General features: G+C 37.9%; 1 protein-coding gene across 2 annotated transcripts in view; it reads left to right on the forward strand.

Annotated features, from left to right (window-relative positions):
• ARHGEF4 (Rho guanine nucleotide exchange factor 4) overlaps window positions 1-19727 on the forward strand; it is a 244140-nt gene extending 224413 nt beyond the window's left edge. For both annotated transcript variants that reach the window (XM_051985660.1, XM_051985661.1), the window contains 8 exons: window positions 2861-3055; window positions 5160-5339; window positions 6654-6886; window positions 9696-9825; window positions 12230-12361; window positions 15451-15694; window positions 17029-17106; window positions 18001-19727. In XM_051985660.1, the coding sequence (XP_051841620.1) occupies window positions 2861-3055; window positions 5160-5339; window positions 6654-6886; window positions 9696-9825; window positions 12230-12361; window positions 15451-15694; window positions 17029-17106; window positions 18001-18158 (1350 nt within the window). In that variant the 3' untranslated portion in view covers window positions 18159-19727. The remainder of the gene's footprint in view (window positions 1-2860; window positions 3056-5159; window positions 5340-6653; window positions 6887-9695; window positions 9826-12229; window positions 12362-15450; window positions 15695-17028; window positions 17107-18000) is intronic.
• Window positions 19728-20218: the final 491 nt, after the last annotated feature.

A 20218-nucleotide genomic window follows, 5' to 3' on the forward strand; every position in this document is an offset into this window, starting at 1 on the left:
AAATTTCTCCCAGAGAAGAAACATGGACATTTAGAGAGACAGGATTTGGAATTAGAGGTCTTGGTTCTTAGCACCTATGTGATCTTGGTCAAGTTACTTCTCTAGCATTTTCCTCAACAGTGAGATACAAATGTTGGAGTAAATAATCTCTAAGATTCCTTCTCTCTCAATTTCATCCTTTGACTTTAAATTTGTACTATTCCATATCAAAAATCAAATCCTTTCTGATCTGTGGAGTTTTAATATAAGGGAGAAGGGGAAACGAGGAAAGGGTACTGGTGTACATAATGGGAAAGGAAAGCAGACCAGCAGGAATATTATTTCATAATTTTGCTAAATCCCGATCCTGCCAAAAAGGCTCAAATCAGAACACTCCAACCTGTAGGATCAGGGTATGTCTTATTATTTAACTCTCCATAGTATCTATCTACTGCAGTTTAAATAACCTTAAACTCTATCATAACCTTTATGCCATAGTCTCTATGGAACTCCTGTCTCTTCCTGCCTATAAGTCTTTACTGAAGTAAAGGTGATAGTCACATTTGGAACTAGGGAGGCATTGCTTTTTTAGTGGGTGCTTTAACTTAAGCTAAAAGTCCTAATCCCCATCTCCCACCAAGTATGAGGAAATGAGTGAGACCAAACATCCATCTATTGATTAAGAATAATAGTCAGTGCTTTTCTGGAAACGTTGGCTTCAGCAGTGTTTGCTTTTTTAATTACATTTTTTAAAGTTTCATGGTTAACTTTTGTTTTAGCATAGTAGTCATTTTCCAATATACCTTTCTTCCCTCTGTCTCTAATAAACATTCTGATCATATTCCATGTCTTTATTTTCTCTGTCTCTCTTCTTGAGAGAAAAAAAGTATTTCTTTGGTTTTCTGCCTTTCAGATGGTCAGCATGTCATCAGAATACAGCTATTCTTCAACATAGATTTTATTACATTAATGTATTACCTGTTTTTCTAGTTCTCCTGGTTCTGTTTATTTATTCTTATATCATTTCAGAGCAGTCCTCCTAGGTTTCCCTTAATTCCTCATTTCTGTTGTTGCTTACAGTACAACTCTATTCCATTATATTCATAGAGGTTGATATATAACCAGGTTTAACTACTTAAAAAATACTTGACTGACTGATTAATAAATCATAGTTGGTTCTGCCATTTCCTAATTAATGAGTATCATTTGTTCCCAGTTTTTGCCAAAACAAAAACAGGACATACTTTTTTTGTGTGTTGAATGAACAGAGACATGGGTAGGGGAAAGAATGGGAAAGAATATTGCATACTCCAGAATCTCTGGTTTTTCTTGTATAACATAATAAAAGTTCATAGTTGGCTGATCTGATGTGTATTGATTTCCTGATATTCAGGAAAAAAAGGAAAAGGGAATTCTTTTTCTTTGTTTCATTCTTTATGCCCCCAAACTCGTAGCAATCAGCTATATTAATATAAAATATCTATATCGTTCCATGACTGACGATCTACTATGTATCCCATCATATGTTACTAGTGACATTAGAATAATGTCACATATTTATATTAGAATTATGTCACATATTTAAAATCAGTAAAGAACAGTATATAATCCTTCATTAAATTTAATATAGCTAAATTAAATTTAATGGGAAAGGTATATGATAGGAATTAGAATGGAATAGATGATGTATGTGTGAATGTTGTATCTGTGTGCTGACACATGAATGTGTGCATTATATGTATATGTGCATATAGTGGTTACAGAAATATGTATATATACAGAGGCATACATACATATACATAAACATGTATATGTATGTATATTTGTTTTTACATAAAATATATATACATATATTTGTTTTTATGTAAAGGCAGCTAGTTCAATGTCTATAAAGGTCACTTAGAGTTAAGAAAACTTGGGTTCACATTCTTATATTTATCATTTATTAATGCTTATATTTATTATTATTTATTATATTTATCAGTGCTTAGCACAGTGCCTGGAACATAGTAGATATTTAATAAAAGTTTACTGACTTAATAAATAAATGATGATCATTAATTGGGAAATGGCAGAACCAACTATGGTTTATTAATCAATCAGTCAGCCAGTGTTTTTTAAGTACTTAACTAAGTGATCATGGGCCATTTATCTTTCCTATACCTAGAAAGGTCCAAGTTATAGATGTGTTGTAAGCTGTGTCATTTCCTATCTAGAATAATAATAACTAGATTTATACAGACCTCCTATGAGCCAGGCACTGTGCTAATCTTGCTCTTCACTTGATCTTCACAACAGCCCTGGGGGTTGGAGGCTATTATTACCATCCTCATAAAGTTGAGGAAACTGAGGCAGGCAGTGACTTCCCTAGAAGCTGGTAAGTATTTGAGGCCAGATGATGCTGCTTAGCTATGAGAAACCATAGGTTCTTGACATATTGGTGTAAATATGGGCTGGTGCTTGTGCGCTGACAAATTGTTACACATATGGCTTAGTGCTTATTTATGGTGTGTGTGTGTGTGTGTGTGTGTGTGTGTGTGTGTGTGTGTGGAGAAAGATGTCTTCTCCCTATTCCACTGTGCCCCATTTTGTACATGATGGTCCAGGCTGTCCTGATAAATAACAGTTTAACAGCTGGCTCTCCTTGTTCTCCAAAAAAAAAAAAAAAAAAAAATGTATATATGATATACTTTTAAATTTTATATCTGCATTATTAACATTTTTCCATCACTTTTTAAACCCTGATGTGTTACTTATTTCTGAATAGCAAACATTCACACTAACATTTGACTGTTCTGAGCTGGTTCAATCTGCAGCATGCTCCTGACTGTCCCGGCATGTGGAAACCATTGTTCTGACAAAGCTGTGAATTTCAATTTAGCTTCGGGTCAACCAGGATGAGCCCATGGAAGACTATCCTGCTAAGGCCGAGGATGGCAAAGAAGCAGACGCTGGCAACATGTCCCGGCGCCAAGGCACAGCCCAGACCAGCAAGGATCAGATGAGGACCAACGTGATAAATGAGATCATCAGCACTGAGAAAGACTACATCAAACACCTGAAAGACATCTGTGAGGTGAATGGATGGGGAGCTGCCCTAGGTACCGAGCCATGAGGGATCATTAGTGCGCATTTCTGAAATGGGCTAGCAATGACTATCCCTTCCTCACTTTTAGAGCTGGCCTCAAAGTGATTAAGAGTCAGAAAAGAAGCTCTTGCCTTGTGTATATTGCCTCATATACTTTTTATTTTTCAAAATACATGCAAATTTACTTTTCAACATTCACCTGTGCAAAACCTTGTGTTCCAGATTTTTCTCCCTGCCTTTCATTCTTCCCCTTCGACAGCAAGTAATCCAATATGTTAAACATATCTAATTCTTCTGAACATTTATGATGCTGTACAAGAAAAATCAGATCAAAAAAGGGAAAAAAAAATGTGCCTCATGTTTTCCAAAGCTCAAATGGCCTGGATTCTCACCCTTGCTTTGCTATGAATTTAACTTAAGAAGTCATTTTCCTTCTGTGAACTTGTTTCCTTGCTGTAAAATATAAGACAGAACTACCTGATTTCTAAGCTTCCTTTCCATCACTAAAAACTCCATGATCTCATTTTATCTAACCTTATGAAATATATTGAACATACATTATTGTCCCATTTGACATTCTGAGAGATGAACCTGTCCCTAGATCACCCAGCACACTAGAAGCAGAGCCAGCACCAAAGTCCTGATCTTAGAATGAACAGTACCAATTTCTCCACAAATTCTACTAGTTCTTGGAGTTCAAAGTATAGTTATCCAAGCAAACATTGCAGCACAGGCTCTCTAGTCCTGTGTCCTTAAAATCTTAGAAACTGAACTAAAAGGGGGACCTCAGGGGCTATTGAGTCTATTTTTCAGAGGAGAAAAGTGCAAAGCAGATTATCCTTAAAAAAATTTTTTTTTTCATTTAGTCAACTGTCTTGTTTATGCTGCTCTGTGGGTTCATTTTTTTCTATTTTTTTAAAAGACACATTGCTTTTATGAATCATGTTGGGAGAGAAAAATCAGAATAAAAGAGAAAAAGCATAGAAAAGAAAAAAATAGAAAAAATATGTGAACACCACATGTGTTGATTTACATTCAATTTCAATAAATCTTTTTCTGGATGAAGATGGCATTTTCTATCTAGAGTTTATTGGGATTGGCTTGGAACAGATTGATCTTTGATTTTCCCAAGGTTGTATAGGTAATAAATAAGATTTGAATCCAAATCCTCTGACTCCAGAATACTAAATAAAGGGAACCTTTGTCATGGGTGCTAACATGGACTGTATCTCAAAAAAAATCTTCAATGAGAACTGATTTCTTTTTTTTATTCCAGTCTTAGTCTTTCACACACTATCCATGACATTGACTGGACCATCAGAAGGAAAGATTGGACTCTTTTTGTCTTTATGAAGGTTTCCTCTAGGAGCTTATTTCAGTTCCTTGACTTACTTTATGATGTTGGGCAGGTCACTTGAAATCTCCATTCTCACATTCCTCATCTGTAAAATGAAGGATTAAATTCAATGTATTATTATACCTGGTAATTTAAAGAATTACATATCTAGGGCCATCACAATCCATCTGGTTCCATTCTTTCATTTTACAGATGAGGCCCAGGGAAGTAAAGTGATTTACTCAAGCTCTAAGTAGCAGAGGTGAGATCTAAATTCCATTTCAGCTCTGAATACCTCAAACTATGTTTTTCCTTCATCTGGACAGACAAAAATCTAACATCTAAATCTATAAATCCTCATTCTTACTATAGAATCTAAGTTCTCTCCCCTTCTTCTGTATTTCATTTATAGAGCAAACTTTTATCAAACACCTACTATGTAATGTGGGGGATATAAGAAAAGGAGGAGATAAATTACTGTTCTCAAAGCATTTGCAAATTAGATGGGAAAACAAGATGTACAAATGTAAAAAGACACTTGAACTATCTCTCAGTACTCTACAAATGTCAAAATGAAAAATGAATGGTAGGGACAGAAAGTCCAGACTGAAAAACAGGAGTTCAAAGAAAGGAAGAAATCTTTGGAAGCTGGGATGGTCGAGGAAAACTTTGGGGGAAAGGAAGCAGAGCTCTGGCCCAGAGTCGGCCCTGGCTCCCAGGCCTGTATCATTCCTCACCTGTCTGTTTCACCCACAGGGCTACATCAAACAGTGCCGCAAGCGGGCAGACATGTTTACAGAAGAGCAGCTGAAAACAATCTTTGGGAACATCGAGGAGATTTACAAATGCCAGAAAAAGTTTGTGAAGGCGCTGGAGAAGAAGTTCAACAAAGACCATCCCCACCTAAGTGAACTGGGCTCCTGCTTCTTGGAATATGTAAGTTAGCAGGCTGTTATTCATAAGGAAATATTTTCTCTTTGGAAACCAGGCTAACTGGTCTGTGCTCAGAAGTATGAGAAAAGGTGTATGATTTGGCAAATTAAGAAAACAATATTTGGAGAGAGTAGTTTCAGCTGAGTGAATGTAGCATGTAATGGACCCATGCCACACAGATTTGTGATTTCATCCAGCTCCATTCAGCAGTATATGAATAGGAGCAAAGGAGGTGAATAGGGAGAGTGATCCAAGGTTGGTTTCCCTGTTACCCATTTTATAGACAAAATATTTTCCGAAGACTGATTTCTGCTGTGGCCAAAACACAGAATCGTGTCAGGAAGACACTTCCTATCTCACTTCTCCATAGTACTTTTAATTTTTTCAAAGTACTATAATATTTGTTAACTTTTATTCCAAAAGGGGATATGCTTATTATTGAAAAAAAAATCTATCTATTGTAGAAATAAGGCTATTACAGAATTCTGGCCTGGTTCTTAATGGATAATGCTGCATGTCACATCTCCTTATAGTGCCACAAAAACCAAAAGCCCTGGTGGCCTCCAACACCAGTCTCATAATGAAGCACTGTATTACCAACCATATATTTAGTAATAACAGCTAGCATTTATGTAATACTTTAAATGTTAGGAAGCACTTTAAAAATATTTCATTCTATGAGCAGAACTAGGAGATCATTGTACATGGCAACAAGAATATGAAAGGATCAATTCTGATGGACATGGCTCTTTTCAATCATGATCCAGGCCAGTTCCAATGGTCTTGTGATGAAGAGAGCCATCTGAGCCCAGAGAGAGGATTGTGGGAATTAAGGGTAGATCACAACATAGCATTCTCATTCTTTTTGTTGTTTGCTTGCATTTTGTTTTCTTTTTCATTTTTTCCTTTTTTGATCTGATTTTTCTTGTGTAGCAAAATAATTTTTAAATTTATTTTATTTTTTTTTATTATTAAAGCTTTTTATTTTCAAAACAAATGCATGGATAATTTTTCAACATTGATCCTTGCATAGCCTTGTGTTCCAGATGTTCCCCTCCTTCCCCCAACCCCCCTTTCTTAAATGGGAAATAATCCAATATATGTTATACATGTTAAAATATGTTAGTTCCAATATATGTAAATATATTTGTATAATTATTACAGCAAGATAATTGTATAAATATGCATACATAAATTGGATTTAAAATATATTTAACATATATTTCCTTGCCTTTGTTGTGCATCTGCCTGCTCCATCACACCAATTGAAAACAATCTTAATATATAATATGCTTCTTTTGTTTTCCTCCCTTGCAGCAAAATGATTTCCAAATCTACTCAGAATATTGCAACAATCACCCCAATGCCTGTGTGGAGCTTTCTAAGCTGGCCAAAGTCAACAAGTATGTGTACTTCTTTGAAGCCTGCAGGCTGCTCCAAAAGATGATTGACATTTCCCTGGATGGTTTCTTGCTGACCCCCGTGCAGAAGATCTGCAAATACCCTTTACAGCTGGCCGAGCTGCTCAAGTACACAAATCCCCAACATAGGTAAGCTGGACAAAGCCATGAGAGCCAAGGCTAGCTGGATTTCAGTTAAGTATTCCCAGAGCAAAGCGCTCATGTGGACCATGACTTTCCTGATGAGATACTGGCAGGATTAGCAAAGAAAGGGGAGACCAGGGCTCTGCTTTCATTTCCCGGCTAGAGGCAGCTAGGAGCCACAAAGGTCAGAGCACTGGACCATGGTCAGGAAGACCTGAATTCATAGCCAACTTCAGAAACAAGCCATTTTACCTCATTGCATCAGCTTGCTCACCTATAAAATGGATCTATGATAGTACCTACCTCCCAGGATTATTGCAAGGCTCAAATGAGATACTATTTACAAAGTGCTTTGCAAACCTTAAAGCATTATAAAAATACTAGCTATCATTATCACCTACCCAATTGTCTTGCCCTTTTTGACTTGGGGTAAGGGATAGACATGATGATGCTCTTAAGGGAAAGTGGAAAAATATCTTGGGGTTGCTAGCAAGTCAGCCAGCCTTTGCTGGGGGCTTACAGTCTCTCTCCTTCTGCTACCTGTCAAGCTTGGATCAAGGAGTGAGCTCCTAAAGACTTTGTCTAGTGATCTTCACCAAGGTAAGATTAGTTGAGACTATTATCAGGAGGAAAGAATCCAAGTAAAAGTAAGGTAGCTAGGCTAGTAAGGGATGAACAGGGGTTAGTGGAACGGAGAACAACTCCATGGTACGAACAACCGGAACTTCATTGTTGTATCACAGACCAAAAAAAAGTTCAGTGACCTACCTTTGTGGTATCATGCCCTTCTTGCTGGGAGAAGGTCACCCTGATCATGGGGAACCTAAAAGTATCTGCAAGAGGAATTTGTAATAGGGAGTCCATTAGGAAAGGCATTAGGAGCCACAGAGATCTACTCAAACGTTAGGTCCCAATGGGATTTATCTTGTGTCTTCAGTCATATACACTATTAAATTCTGCTGTGTTGTGTCTGACCATTTCACCTAGGTCAATAAGCTCACCTCTGTATTCCCTTATCTGATTGACAGGAATTTTGCTGGCAATATTCACTGAGAATTGTGAAACTCTAGATTTAGTTCTTTTATGTCATTCTAATTTGGCATTTGTTCAACTCCCAGTTAACCAAGTTGTGGGTTATCCAGGTAAAGAACTAGATCCTCCTTCCTTCTTTGAGGTAACCTGTGGAAAGGAAATATATTACTTGGTAATTTCTCAACTTTGTGGCATAAGGTATCAATTTTAATTTTTATCCAGAAAGAGGGGCAGGATTATTTATGCCTGTCTTCTTCCCATTTAGCTTGGATAACTGAGTCAGTTCTCAAATCACTAAGAATTCTATGAGAGTGAAATGAAGCTAGGAAAGAGAATAAGATTATGCAGCTGGAATAGAGTGTACATGTTTCAGAGGAGGAATGAAACACTGAAGTTGGAAAGTTCAGGGGAGGACCTTAAAATCCTTCCTGAAAAGTTAGTTTGTATATAGTGTATTATAGGGAGCCATTGCAGGTTTTTGATTAGGGAATTGACAAATAATGAGAAAGGGCCTGAGTTCTGGTGAAACTTCTCCCAAAGCAGAAAACGTCCTTTTGTTTCAGTGGGCTATGATTTTTCCTGATTTGGCTGATGTTTCCAGCCAATAAAATCTCTTTCTAAAAATCCCAGGAGAGCTTCAAATTGGAACTGTGAGTAAACTATAAAATAATGGAAGACATTGTGGTAGGACACTGAAGGAAGGAAGCATTACATGTCTCTCTGTATGCTCAGCATTTTATAAGTATCATCTTATTTGACCTTCACAACAATCCTGGGAGGTAAAGAGTATTATTATTCCCATTTTATAGATAAGGAAACTGAGGCAGACCAGGATTAAAGTGACTTGCCCAGGGTTATACAATTAGAAAGTGTCTGAAGCTGAATTTAAAAACAGATCCTTCTGATTTAGAGTCTCCATACTATCTATTGTGCCACCTAGCTGCACTACACATGAAATCAGGAGACCTGGGTTTGAAATCGACCTCAGATAAAAATCACTTTCCTTCTCAGTGAAACAGTTTTCCTATCTGTAAAAAGAACGATAATAATATTTGTACTGTCTATCTGAGAAAGACAGCATAGCATAGTAGAGCTAGGATCAAAGCCAGGAAAAACTGCATTCAAATCTTACCTCTGGAGCACAAGTCATTTATTCCTCAGAAATCTAGTCTGGACATATCTTGAAGACTTTAAGTTGCTAAGAAAGTGTCAAGCTGCATCAGTAGAAACAGTTTCCTCTGAATATGAACTATTTGCATCTTTGATTTTCTTCCCGGGTTATTTTTACTTTCTGAATCCAATTCTCCCTGTGCAACAAGAGAACTGTTCGGTTCTGCAAACATATATTGTATCTAGGATATACTGCAACGTATCTAACATATATAGGACTGCTTGCCATCTAGGGGAGGGGGTGGAGGGAGGGAAAAAATCGGAACAGAAGCCAGTGCAAGGGATAATGTTGTAAAAAAATTACCCTGGCATGGATTCTGTCAATATAAAGTTATTATTAAATAAAATTTAAAAGAAACAGTTTCCTCAAATGAAAGTTCCCCTACAGCAATGAAAATCACAGGTCTAGGCTCTGTCTGTCCCTCTTCATCTCATGGATTTGTTGCAAAAATAGCATTTTGCCAACCTTAAAGTGCTATACAATTGTGAGATTATTGTTATTATTATTATTATTATTAAGGTATTGGGGAAATGTTTTATAGATTTTAATTCCATATGATTATGAATATCACTGACATGTTATGCATTGCTAATGACATTTATTTTACTTTAGGGATTTCAAAGATGTAGAAGCTGCCTTAAATGCTATGAAGAACGTAGCCCGGCTTATCAATGAACGGAAGAGGAGACTTGAAAATATAGATAAAATTGCTCAGTGGCAGAGTTCAATAGAGGACTGGGAGGTAAAAAGAACTAATCCCTCTAAGTGAATACTTATTGGATAAGGATCCTTAGATTCTCAACCTAGTTAAAACTTCATTAAAGGAGCAACCAGATTATCTCAAAATTTAGTTTAGAAATTGTCATTCCCACATGAAATTTATAGCCTAGTGGAAGAGCCAAGATATAAAAGTCATACTCCAATACATATCAAATATATGATGGGTTTAATAGGGAACTCAGACAGATGTCAATGACGAAGAAAACTTTAAATCAACAAGCATTTATTGAACATTTTTTTCTGTGCCCTGTTCTAGGCATTCTAGTAAAGCCATTCTTTATGCTTCTGTTTAGACTTCTGTTTTATTATGAGAGAAATAACTACCTCTCTAAGTTCATGTGGTAGGTAATTGCTGCTCAACATCTATTTGCCATAGCACAGAAATTATAAAGGTAAATTTATGATGTTCAAGCATAAATTCAGGCCTCATAGAAAATCTGAACAACCATGAGAATTCAGACAAGGCTTCTTCAAAGGAAAACTGTATCATAGTAACAGAACAATCTTGTATAATATTCTTAGAATACAAAAGTTAGAGACAATAGATTTACAATCCTATATTTTCTTCAATATCATAAAAATTGAAAAAAACTTAAACATCAAGTCATAATTTCATCCGTCCCCTAAGGAAGCAAACCTCATCAAACAAATTCTGTAAATAAACTAAATCAGGTACATACAGATTAAACTACATCTAGAAGGTTCACAAATTGAATGACTGAAAAGTATTTACAAGTAAAAGAGTAAGAGATTGTAGACCTACTCCTCTGGCTTCTTATCGAAAGAATGTTTAAGGTTCCAAGTCAAGTCCTATGAATGAGTTTTTTTGGTCAGGTGAAGTTTTTATTAAAACAGACTCTTATGTTAACCAAAATTTGTAGGAGGAATGGCCCTGAGGCCTGAATAATAAAAGGAAATTTAAAATTCCCATAATAGTTTCCAAGGCTAACTGCTCTTTAAAATAAGCCTTCCAGCCTTTATTAGGTCCATTAGCATACTAAACTTGGTTTCCTGGTATGAAATGTAAATGTATTTTCCAAAGGCAATTTCACTTTCACATGCTAACAGGGCTTTAAAAAAAAAAAAAAAAAAAAAAAAAAGGCAGAGTTCTTAAACAAATAAATGGTTGTGCTTGAGAGCAGGAAGTTAAATGGGAACAGTTTTCTGATTGTTCTTCTCACATAGCAGACATTACCTGGATGATAAATATAATCCATGACCTTCTGTTACTGCATTTGTGCCTCTTAATGGAAAGGTGATGACAAGAAATGCACTAAGATTATCAAGGCTCTTTTTTTTTTTTTCCTGCTTGTCCATTTTTCTATCTCCTATTTATCTCGTGCTTGAGCAGCAGTTCTAAAGTAGTTGTTGACATTACACAAATTGCTATTCTTCACTCTATGGTGAACGTTCCTAGTGCTAACAGCATTTCCTTGTTATTCAGAAATGCATTTCCCTGTCTTCGAATCAGAGGGTCCTCAGCAAAATTGTGAAACTGATGAAGTTTTCCCACCTACCTGTTATTCCAATTCTTTAGGTTCCCTCATGTTGTCCTTTGGCTATTTAGAGACCCTTCCACAATCCCCAAAATGACTCTTTCTTCTTAGCAGGGACCAAGACTTCCAAATTCTCCCAGCTGTTTTCATTCCCCTAAGATCCCAATACCACCTAGCCACAAGGTCTGGGAGAAGATGTAGAGGGAGAGAATTAAATCCCTTATAAAAGAATTCACCAGAAGAATGAATGACATTTAACAGCTTAATATACTACCTATCCTCATATATCCTTTCTGGGGATGTTTGCATTTTTGAAGAGCAATCCAGAGAAGGTAGTGTTTGTTTTTTTTTAAATGATGCTTTAATAGTTTCATTTCTAGTACCACGACAGGTTGATATTAACCAGGGGAAGGAATTGTCCAAAATCCATCATCACATCAGAACAGCTTCTTGATCAACCTATGCAGATTTACTCCATATAAATAGCATGCCCAAATTTTAATTCTAACCTTTACTTGAGATGTTCTTTCATTTCTACAGCTTCAAGGTAAAAGCAAAAATTCACCTTTTGTCCAAAAGCTTATTTATTGCTTTGACCCAATCTTATCATTAGAAAATGTTCCTTTTCATAGGAAAGAAGGAAGGATTGCCATTTGACAAAACATAATCACATTCTAATTTATGTGGTTTAGATTGGAAGGGGTATAGGAGTTAAAATCTAGGGGAGAGATTTGTGGTTCAGAAGTTTCTTAGAGGAGGTGAGGAGGGAAGCTTGGTGATTCGGGGGTCCCATTTCATTGAGCCACTGTTTGGGTCTTCATTATGGGGTAGGGAGGAGCGCCTTACAGATCCCTTCTTCACTCCAACCAGGGTGAAGATGTCCTTGCCAAGAGCTCTGAACTCATCCATTCCGGTGAACTAACCAGAATCTCCCAACCCCAAGCCAAGAGCCAACAGAGAATGTTTTTCCTCTTCGACCACCAGCTTATCTACTGTAAAAAGGTAATCAGAGCTCTAGATCTATACTAGTCAAGTAATCTATCCCTCAGAGATAATCAGCTATTAAACTCTTTTACTTGGCTTCCTGGCTCCTACCTTTTCAGAGGGAAGGCCTGCTGACTTTCTAGTAGACTAAATAAATAGCAGGCTAGTTGGTCAAAGAAAGTGCTCATTACCCCCATTCGAGTCAGCAAAGGAGAAGTTGTCAAGGTCTTCACAATTTATTTGAAATGAGACATAGGATTATAGGGGAAAAAAATTAGAATTAGAAGGAACTAGAAGAGACATAAGTCCATCAGTTTACAGATGAAGTATGAAGACTCAGAGAAGTTAAATAATTTCTTAGGGTCACATAGGTAAGATAATGGAAGAGCTCATATTCAAACTCCCAACCCAGCACACTTTCCATTGTCTGTCAGTATCAAACAAATGGTATGAGATAGTAAATGCTAGGGGTCCGACAAATGGTGTAGATAGTAAGCACCATTGTAGTTCATAAAAAGAAAAGACCAATGTGAGCTGAAGTAATGAAGGAAGATTTCACAAATGAGAAAGAACTTGAGTTAGATCTTAGAGGATGTGTAGGATTTTGAAAGGTAGAAATGAATGAGTAAGAAGGATATTTCAGGCAGAAGAAATGGATCAAATTCAAATTAAAAGGGATCCCTAAAAGTTACTTACTGACTTAGAAAAACATAAATTAATATGATCTGTGTTGTATTGTATCTTTGTTTATTTTTTAAATATTTCCCTATTATATTTTCATTAGGGATCAATCTGCAGTGGACAGTTTTGTCCATGCAGTTGAGTTTGACACCCATAGACTAAGCAAAAGACTAAAAGCTAGAATATATAAAGTAAGGCCAGGTGGCTAGGATAACAATCTCATAAATGGAAATTAGAGATAAGGTTGGAAAAGCCAGTAAATTATTAATTAGATAATTTTCTTAGTCACCCTTCATTTCTTCATCTGGCAGACTGAAGATACCTAACATTTTTCAGTGCATGGTCCTAAATATGTCCAGAAATTCAAAAAAAAAAAAAAAAAAAACAAGAAGAGGGTCTTGCTTTATGCAAACCTCAGAGATGGAATCAAGTATTAACTTATAAATCATACAATAGGGAAAAACCATACCATGGCCCCATCTAGATAACCCATACTCAAACATGTCAATGGATATGAATATAAAGTATAGTTATATCACAGAAGAACTTTTTTCTATCATGAAGGACTAAATCTATTATAAAGGACAAGTATCACTTAAATACAGCTTAGTGGATTTAAGTATTTGCTTATAGATCATTAGCTCCTTATCAACACTAAAGTTAGAAGAGCCTCTAACCTTTAAAGGGGAATCTGAAAGTTTCTCAGGAATGAGAGAATTAAGTCGGGAGGAATATAGCATTTATTCTAAGAAGACACGCAGCACAGAATGAGCACAGGACTTAGGAGTCAAGATTTTTTTACTGCTTCTGGTATTTACTTAGTGGTGGGCTCATGAGGACCTTACCAACTTGTAACTCTCTAAGCCTGATCTTCAACGTGGGAAACAATTAGGAATGCAGTATACCCATTTCATCAGATTTTTTGTGGGAATCAAAATTGATGATGTTCATAATGAATTTTAAAATATAGTGCAAATGTCAACTATCATCATTAATGCCTTACAGGTAACATTATGAAACATATTTGTTGCACGAAGCAAGGCTCACCCAAACTCAGACTCTGAGATTCTCTCTGAAATGTTTCCTGAGCTATAGTATCTGTTCTGGGCTCAGTCTCTGTTCTGTGCACACTATAAATCACATGCTTAACTCTCTGATATTTCCTTAGAAAATACTTTCAGTTCTGAACATGATCAGTCAATCAGTAAATATTTATTAATTACTATGTCCTTAAAATTGTGCTAGAGTTTGTGGGGTAAAATATGGGGTGTCCCTAAAAGTTTTAGTATATACTAGTTTTAAGCTTTAGTAGCCTTGAACTACAGTATGACTCTTGGGATTTTGTGTAAGAATAAGTAAAGACCCCAAATCATGAAATAAGTAGTATTCTATGTAATCCCATTATTTATTGCTATCATAAAAGGCCTTTCTGACCAGATCTTCCTCTAGTCACTATGGCATGAAGGTAATCCAGGATTTTTGAAGGCTTTATAACTAGAACTTAAGTTCCTATGGGTCTTAAAATCTTAAATTTAGAACTAAATTTAGAACCTTAGAATTACATGTAGAGTGGAAAGAGCACTAGCTCTGGAGTCAATAGTGGGTTTCAAATATCATCTCTTGTCAAATCATTAAACCTCAGTTTTCTCATCTGTGTAAGACTAAGATCCTTTCTAACAGGAGACCTGTGAGATGATAAATAAAAGTGAGAGGGTTTCAGTGAACATAAAGAGTTGTAAACATTTAAGATTACTTTCATTTTTCTTAGGACATGCATCAGTTTAGCAGTTTGGTTTGGTGATGTAAATATTGGAGGCAGAAAAAAAAAAAATTTCACCCAACAAATGAAAAGCCTTTGCTTATAGGAATCTGCAGAGTTCAGATTTGGAATCAGGAGACCTGGGTTCAAATTAAGACTTGACATGATCTATATAATCTTAGCCTCAGTTTCCCCCAACAAAATAGGGAAAATAATACTTGTACCCTACCTCACCAGGTTCTATTGGGATACATGAAAAAAATAGCTTCTACCTTTGGTTTCTGACTATGGAAAACAGAAGATCTAGAGACTTAGATTGAAAAGTAAAGTGAATTTTGGAGGCATTTAGTCCACTTTACAATTGAGGAGAATGGAACCCACAGAAAAATGCCCAATGTTGGCAGAATTAAGAATTACACCCAGGTCCTCTGACTCCAAATCTGGAATTCTTTCTGCTGCATCCCAATGCTTTCTGTAGGAATGACACATGAAAAGACACAAAAGAATGTGAAGCAAACCTATTCTTCCGTGTAAAATGCCCTAGCCAAGGGTTGGGTAGGCATTTAATAGGTGAGGTCATTCTGGAGCAACTCCTCAAAGTTAGCTGATTCTGAGTCAAGTCACAAAGAATGTGCCCTTAATGCCCCCTGCTGTGCACGTCTTCCAGGACCTTCTGCGGAGGGACATCCTGTACTACAAGGGCCGAATCAACATGGATGACATGGAGATTGTGGATTTGGAAGATGGGAAAGATAAGGACTTTAACATCAGTGTTAAAAATGCCTTCAAGCTTCATTGCAGCTCCACTGATGAAAGCCATCTATTCTGTGCTAAGAAACCTGAGCAGAAATTACGCTGGCTCAAGGCCTTTGAGAATGAGAGGAAACAAGTCCAGCTGGACCAGGAGACAGGTATGATTCAGCTCCTGCCTCATTTTCCTCTATTCACTCCCCCTACAATGTGCACACATCTGTTTCTTGGTCAACACATCTTTATTAAAGCACCCACAATGTGCTAAAGTACAACCTGGCAAGTCACTCTCCTACTTAAAGCTTAAATAGCTTCCTCTTGCTTCTGAGATAAAATAGGATCTCTTCTGTTTGGCATTTAAGAAATGAAATAAGCATTTATTAATCACAGTGCCAGGCACTGTGTTTGGCCCCGAGAATACAAAACAAAAAGCTTAAGGTTAGAAAGTTTAGTTAGAAAAAGAAAATGTACCCATATTGGCTTAAGGTGATTATAGGGGGAGGTACTAGGAGCTTGGAGCTGGCAGAGTGAGGTGAGGGGCAATCAAGAAAGATCTCATGTAGGAGATAGCTATTGAGATAGATTATGTGGCATAGGATAGAAGTACTTGAGGAATTTGGAGGAAATAAAGATCAGTATGAGCTGATGGTAAGGAGAAAGTCCTCCTATGGGAAACCAAATCAGTCATGCTAGGGAAGAAACAAGAGAATTTAGATCTAAAAAGATCCACTAAAAAGAGATGGTTCTCTAGGGTAGATCAAGTTTCATCTATTTTTTCTTACTCCAAGCATAAAAGAAGTTGAGAGTGTTAAAATATAATCAATAATATCTTTGTACATCATTCTCTTGTGGCATATTTTTAAGTGATTTGTCCACAAATGTCTGAGTTAAATACAGCTTTTTAGAAGCAGCATATTGATTGTGTAAAATAAGAGCTGCTTCTTCCCTGTATCATTTTTTTAGTTTTCTGAATCTCAAACTTCTTATCTGTAAAATAGGCATGTTCATAATTATTTGACCTACCTCAAGGGTGAAAGTTTTCCTCAAGCCTTAAAGCACTATGCAAAGATGTAACAGGGGTCCTCAAACTTTTTAAATAGGGGGCCAGTTCACTGTCCCTCAGAATGTTGGAGGGCTAGATTATAGTAAAAACAAAAACTTTGTTTTGTGGGCCTTTAAATAAAGAAATTTCATAGCCCTGAATGAGGGGGATAATCGTCCTCAGCTGCGGCATCTGGCCCGCGGGCTGCAGTTTGAGGACCCCTGAATTTAAGGTATAAGAAGAAAAAGATGCGCAAGAAGATAGAAGGGGAAAAAAAGGAAAATTGAGACTGCTTAGAAATGAGGAGAAATATGGGGGTCATGGAAGATTATTTAAGGCATGCCGAAGTTGATCCAAAATTATAATAACTTAGTCCTCAAATACCTCTTGATAATTTGACTATGATGAGGTCTCTCAAGAATACCTACTGAATTCCTCTCTATTCTTCCTCAGGCTTCTCCATCACAGAGGTACAAAAGAAACAGGCCATGCTGAATGCAAACAAACAGCAGTCCAGTGGGAAACACAAAGGTGAGTGAAGAACAGCAGAAGCCACAAAATTTGCTTCTTTCCCTGCCCCACAGCCCTAGTCAATCCAACCATTTATCTCCCTAACTTCCCCCAAAAAAACACTGGGCATGTACTTGCAAATACTTGTCACATCTTTCCTTAGACTTGCTTTCTATATGTAATTCTCATTAATTCTTTTACACTGTATTATTTTGGGGGCCATAGAAGTTAGTTTTGCTAAACTTTTAATATTATAAATCATTGCATGCAAATCTAGTGTGCTTTTTAATCATTCCCTTCTCACAAGTTATAAAGCAAAGTAAGCTTGAAGGTGGAAGGGAGGGCATATATATGTATATGTACACATAAACACACACACATATATGTTTATTATATATATGTGTATATATAAATATAAAACATATTGTTCATCGATTTAATATATAATATGAGAGACAGAGGGAGTAATATCTGTGCATATCCCTACACAACACTCCCCTTACCAAAGGATTCAGAGGAGGATTCCTTTGGCAAATTCCCCTGCTGTATCCTGTTCCATTCATAGAGCTAGAAAAAGCTTAGAGTTGATCTTCATTTTACCAATGAGTAAGTGATCCAGGAAAAGGGAAATGAACTGACCAGTGATCTCACAAGAAGCAGAGTTAAGATCTGAGCCCAGGACCTCTGACTTCCAATGAGGGCTCTTTCCTCTAGGACCACTCTTCTCTCCCACCAAAAAAAAAAAAAAGCGGCCCCCAGTTGTAGGCAGAGGTTAGTATATCTTGATGACCTCCTCAGCTTTCTCGTCTGTAAAGTGAAGGAGCTGGATCAATATCATCTAACAAAGTCCCTGCCAGATAAGACCCGATCTACAATTTTTATTTGAGGCTGATTTTCTCCTCTTCCCTTTCACAGCCGTGAACCGGCCTTACTATGACTTCCTGATGCGCCAGAAGCATCCCACGTTGCCCGCCAATCTCCCACAACAGCAAGTCTTCATGCTGGCCGAACCCAAGCGGAAGCCATCAAACTTCTGGCAGAATATCAGCAGGCTCACCCCGTTCCGCAAGTGACCAGCCGGAGGGGGTGGCCGCTGCGCCCGTGCCTCTACATCGTCCCTCTCCTCACCCTGTCCAATAAAGCACTTTAAGGATCGGCCCCAAACAGACTCATCACCGGCTCCTCCAGCCCTCTCTGCTCCATCCCCGAGTCTCCATCCCCACGTCCCTCCTCTCCCTATTTATTTTGCAGACTGAATCCCCAAGTGGGGGAGGCAGCAATTTGGTGTCATCGGGGTTGGTGCCTTTTTTTGTTGTTTTGCTTCCTTGACATTGTTAGGGCGAACTGGGGAGATCATCCGAAACCAGACCGCGGACGGCCACGCAGAGACTGGCCTTGGCGATGGCTCTTTCCTAGCCGCCCTACCAGCAACCCCTTTGCGCCCCCAAGCTGGGGACACGGGGGCAGCTGTCTCCTCCCCCCGCAACCGTTTGCCCACCACAAGGATTTTACATTTTGACTGGTTTGGCCACCACCTCGACCTTCCTCACCGGCGCCGAGGAACCCCTCCTGGAACAACATCCGGCACTGACTGAGCTTGCTCGGAACTAGGGGTTCTCACTGACTTGACTTCTCTCCAGTTTCAGGTTTTTGTTTCATTCAAGGGTCAATCCCAGATTCCTTCCTCTTTGGAAATTCTCCCATGGCCTCGCGGTGGTTTCTTAGCAGGTGTAACCAATCATTTGGCCTTCTTTTCTGTCTGCCTGGATAAGGCTTGTATCTGTCTCACCGACCCTTGTTACCTTCTTTCTGGCTTTCCCCAGCTATGGGGGAGCCCATCCCTAGTCCATGTTGAATGGTGCCATTCAGCTACCCGCATGGAGTAAAGTACAAGAAACTCACAACCTAGTTTCTGATGTGTTTTTCCCCTCCTTTGAGTTAGGTAAATTAGGAAATGGGAATACTGTGCCTAAGCAAATCTCAGATCAGAACGGTTCTTGACTTTCTATCCCATACCCTGCCGGTTCATTCCTCAATTCTGCTCCATTCCCAGCCAGTGAAAATGCCCTCTTCATTTGTAATGTGTTTATTTATGGTCAAAAAAAAAAAACAAACAAACAAAAACAAAAACAAATACAGTCAGCTGTGTATTTTGTAAAGGTTTGTAACCTGTCTCATCAGCTGTTGGTGACTCTCGTGCCTGTTTCCGTTATTTTTTTGTTGTTGATGTTGTTGGTTTTTCGAGGGTGGGGGGAGGGGTTAGGTTGATTTTCTAATAGGAGAAAAAGAATCGATTTAATCCTTGGTTAGTAACAGAAAAAGATTTGCCTTACCATAGTGAGAGCTAGAAGCCATAACGACTGAATTCTGTAGTGCCCACATCATTTGGGGAGGTGGGAGTCAAACATAATCCTAGAAGAGATGACTTTTTTGGAGGCTGGCCCAGGCTTCACCCAGAAGGAAGCGGAGGGGGTGTGAGATGTTGGTTGTGACAGTTGGTCATTGAGCTTGGATTTGGATGTCCAAGGATACCATGAATTCAGTATAGCATGTAAGAAAAAAAGTCATTCTTGCACTATGCCTTTCTCTGAACCAGAGGCAACATTTAATTTCATAAAGAAACTTCTGAAAAGTGACATGCCCGTCATCGTGTTTCTGTCTTTCCTGTTGGTGTTTGTATTTTTTCCTCTGCTTGGTCCTCCTCCCTTCCCGTGGATACCCCTTTGTCCTTATAACCCCTGAATGGTCACATACCAATGTCTATTCTGGTAAATAATCCTCAAGCCAATCCATCCAATGTTCATCAAGTCCCTACCGCGTATCATTCTTGTGCTGGGCAATTAGGGTAAGGCAAGCTGCAAGATGTGTTTCTATATTCTCAAAGAAATAAGATTAACATGAAGCAGTCAAATAAAATAGAAGCATTTGATGGAGTACAAAAAAAGTGTTATACAGAGATATTCCTTTTAAATCACAGAAGAGGGAGAGATGGCTGCTGGCTGGAAAGGTGCAGGGTCAGCGTCACAGATAAGGTGAGATCTGAAATGAATCTTAAAGATGGGTCAGATTTAGGAAGTGGAGAGGGAAGAGAGGAAATCCCATGAGCAAAGACCCAGAGACAGGAATCAGCCTG

Source organism: Antechinus flavipes, chromosome 3 (assembly GCF_016432865.1).
Source record: "Antechinus flavipes isolate AdamAnt ecotype Samford, QLD, Australia chromosome 3, AdamAnt_v2, whole genome shotgun sequence".
NCBI lineage: Eukaryota > Metazoa > Chordata > Mammalia > Dasyuromorphia > Dasyuridae > Antechinus > Antechinus flavipes.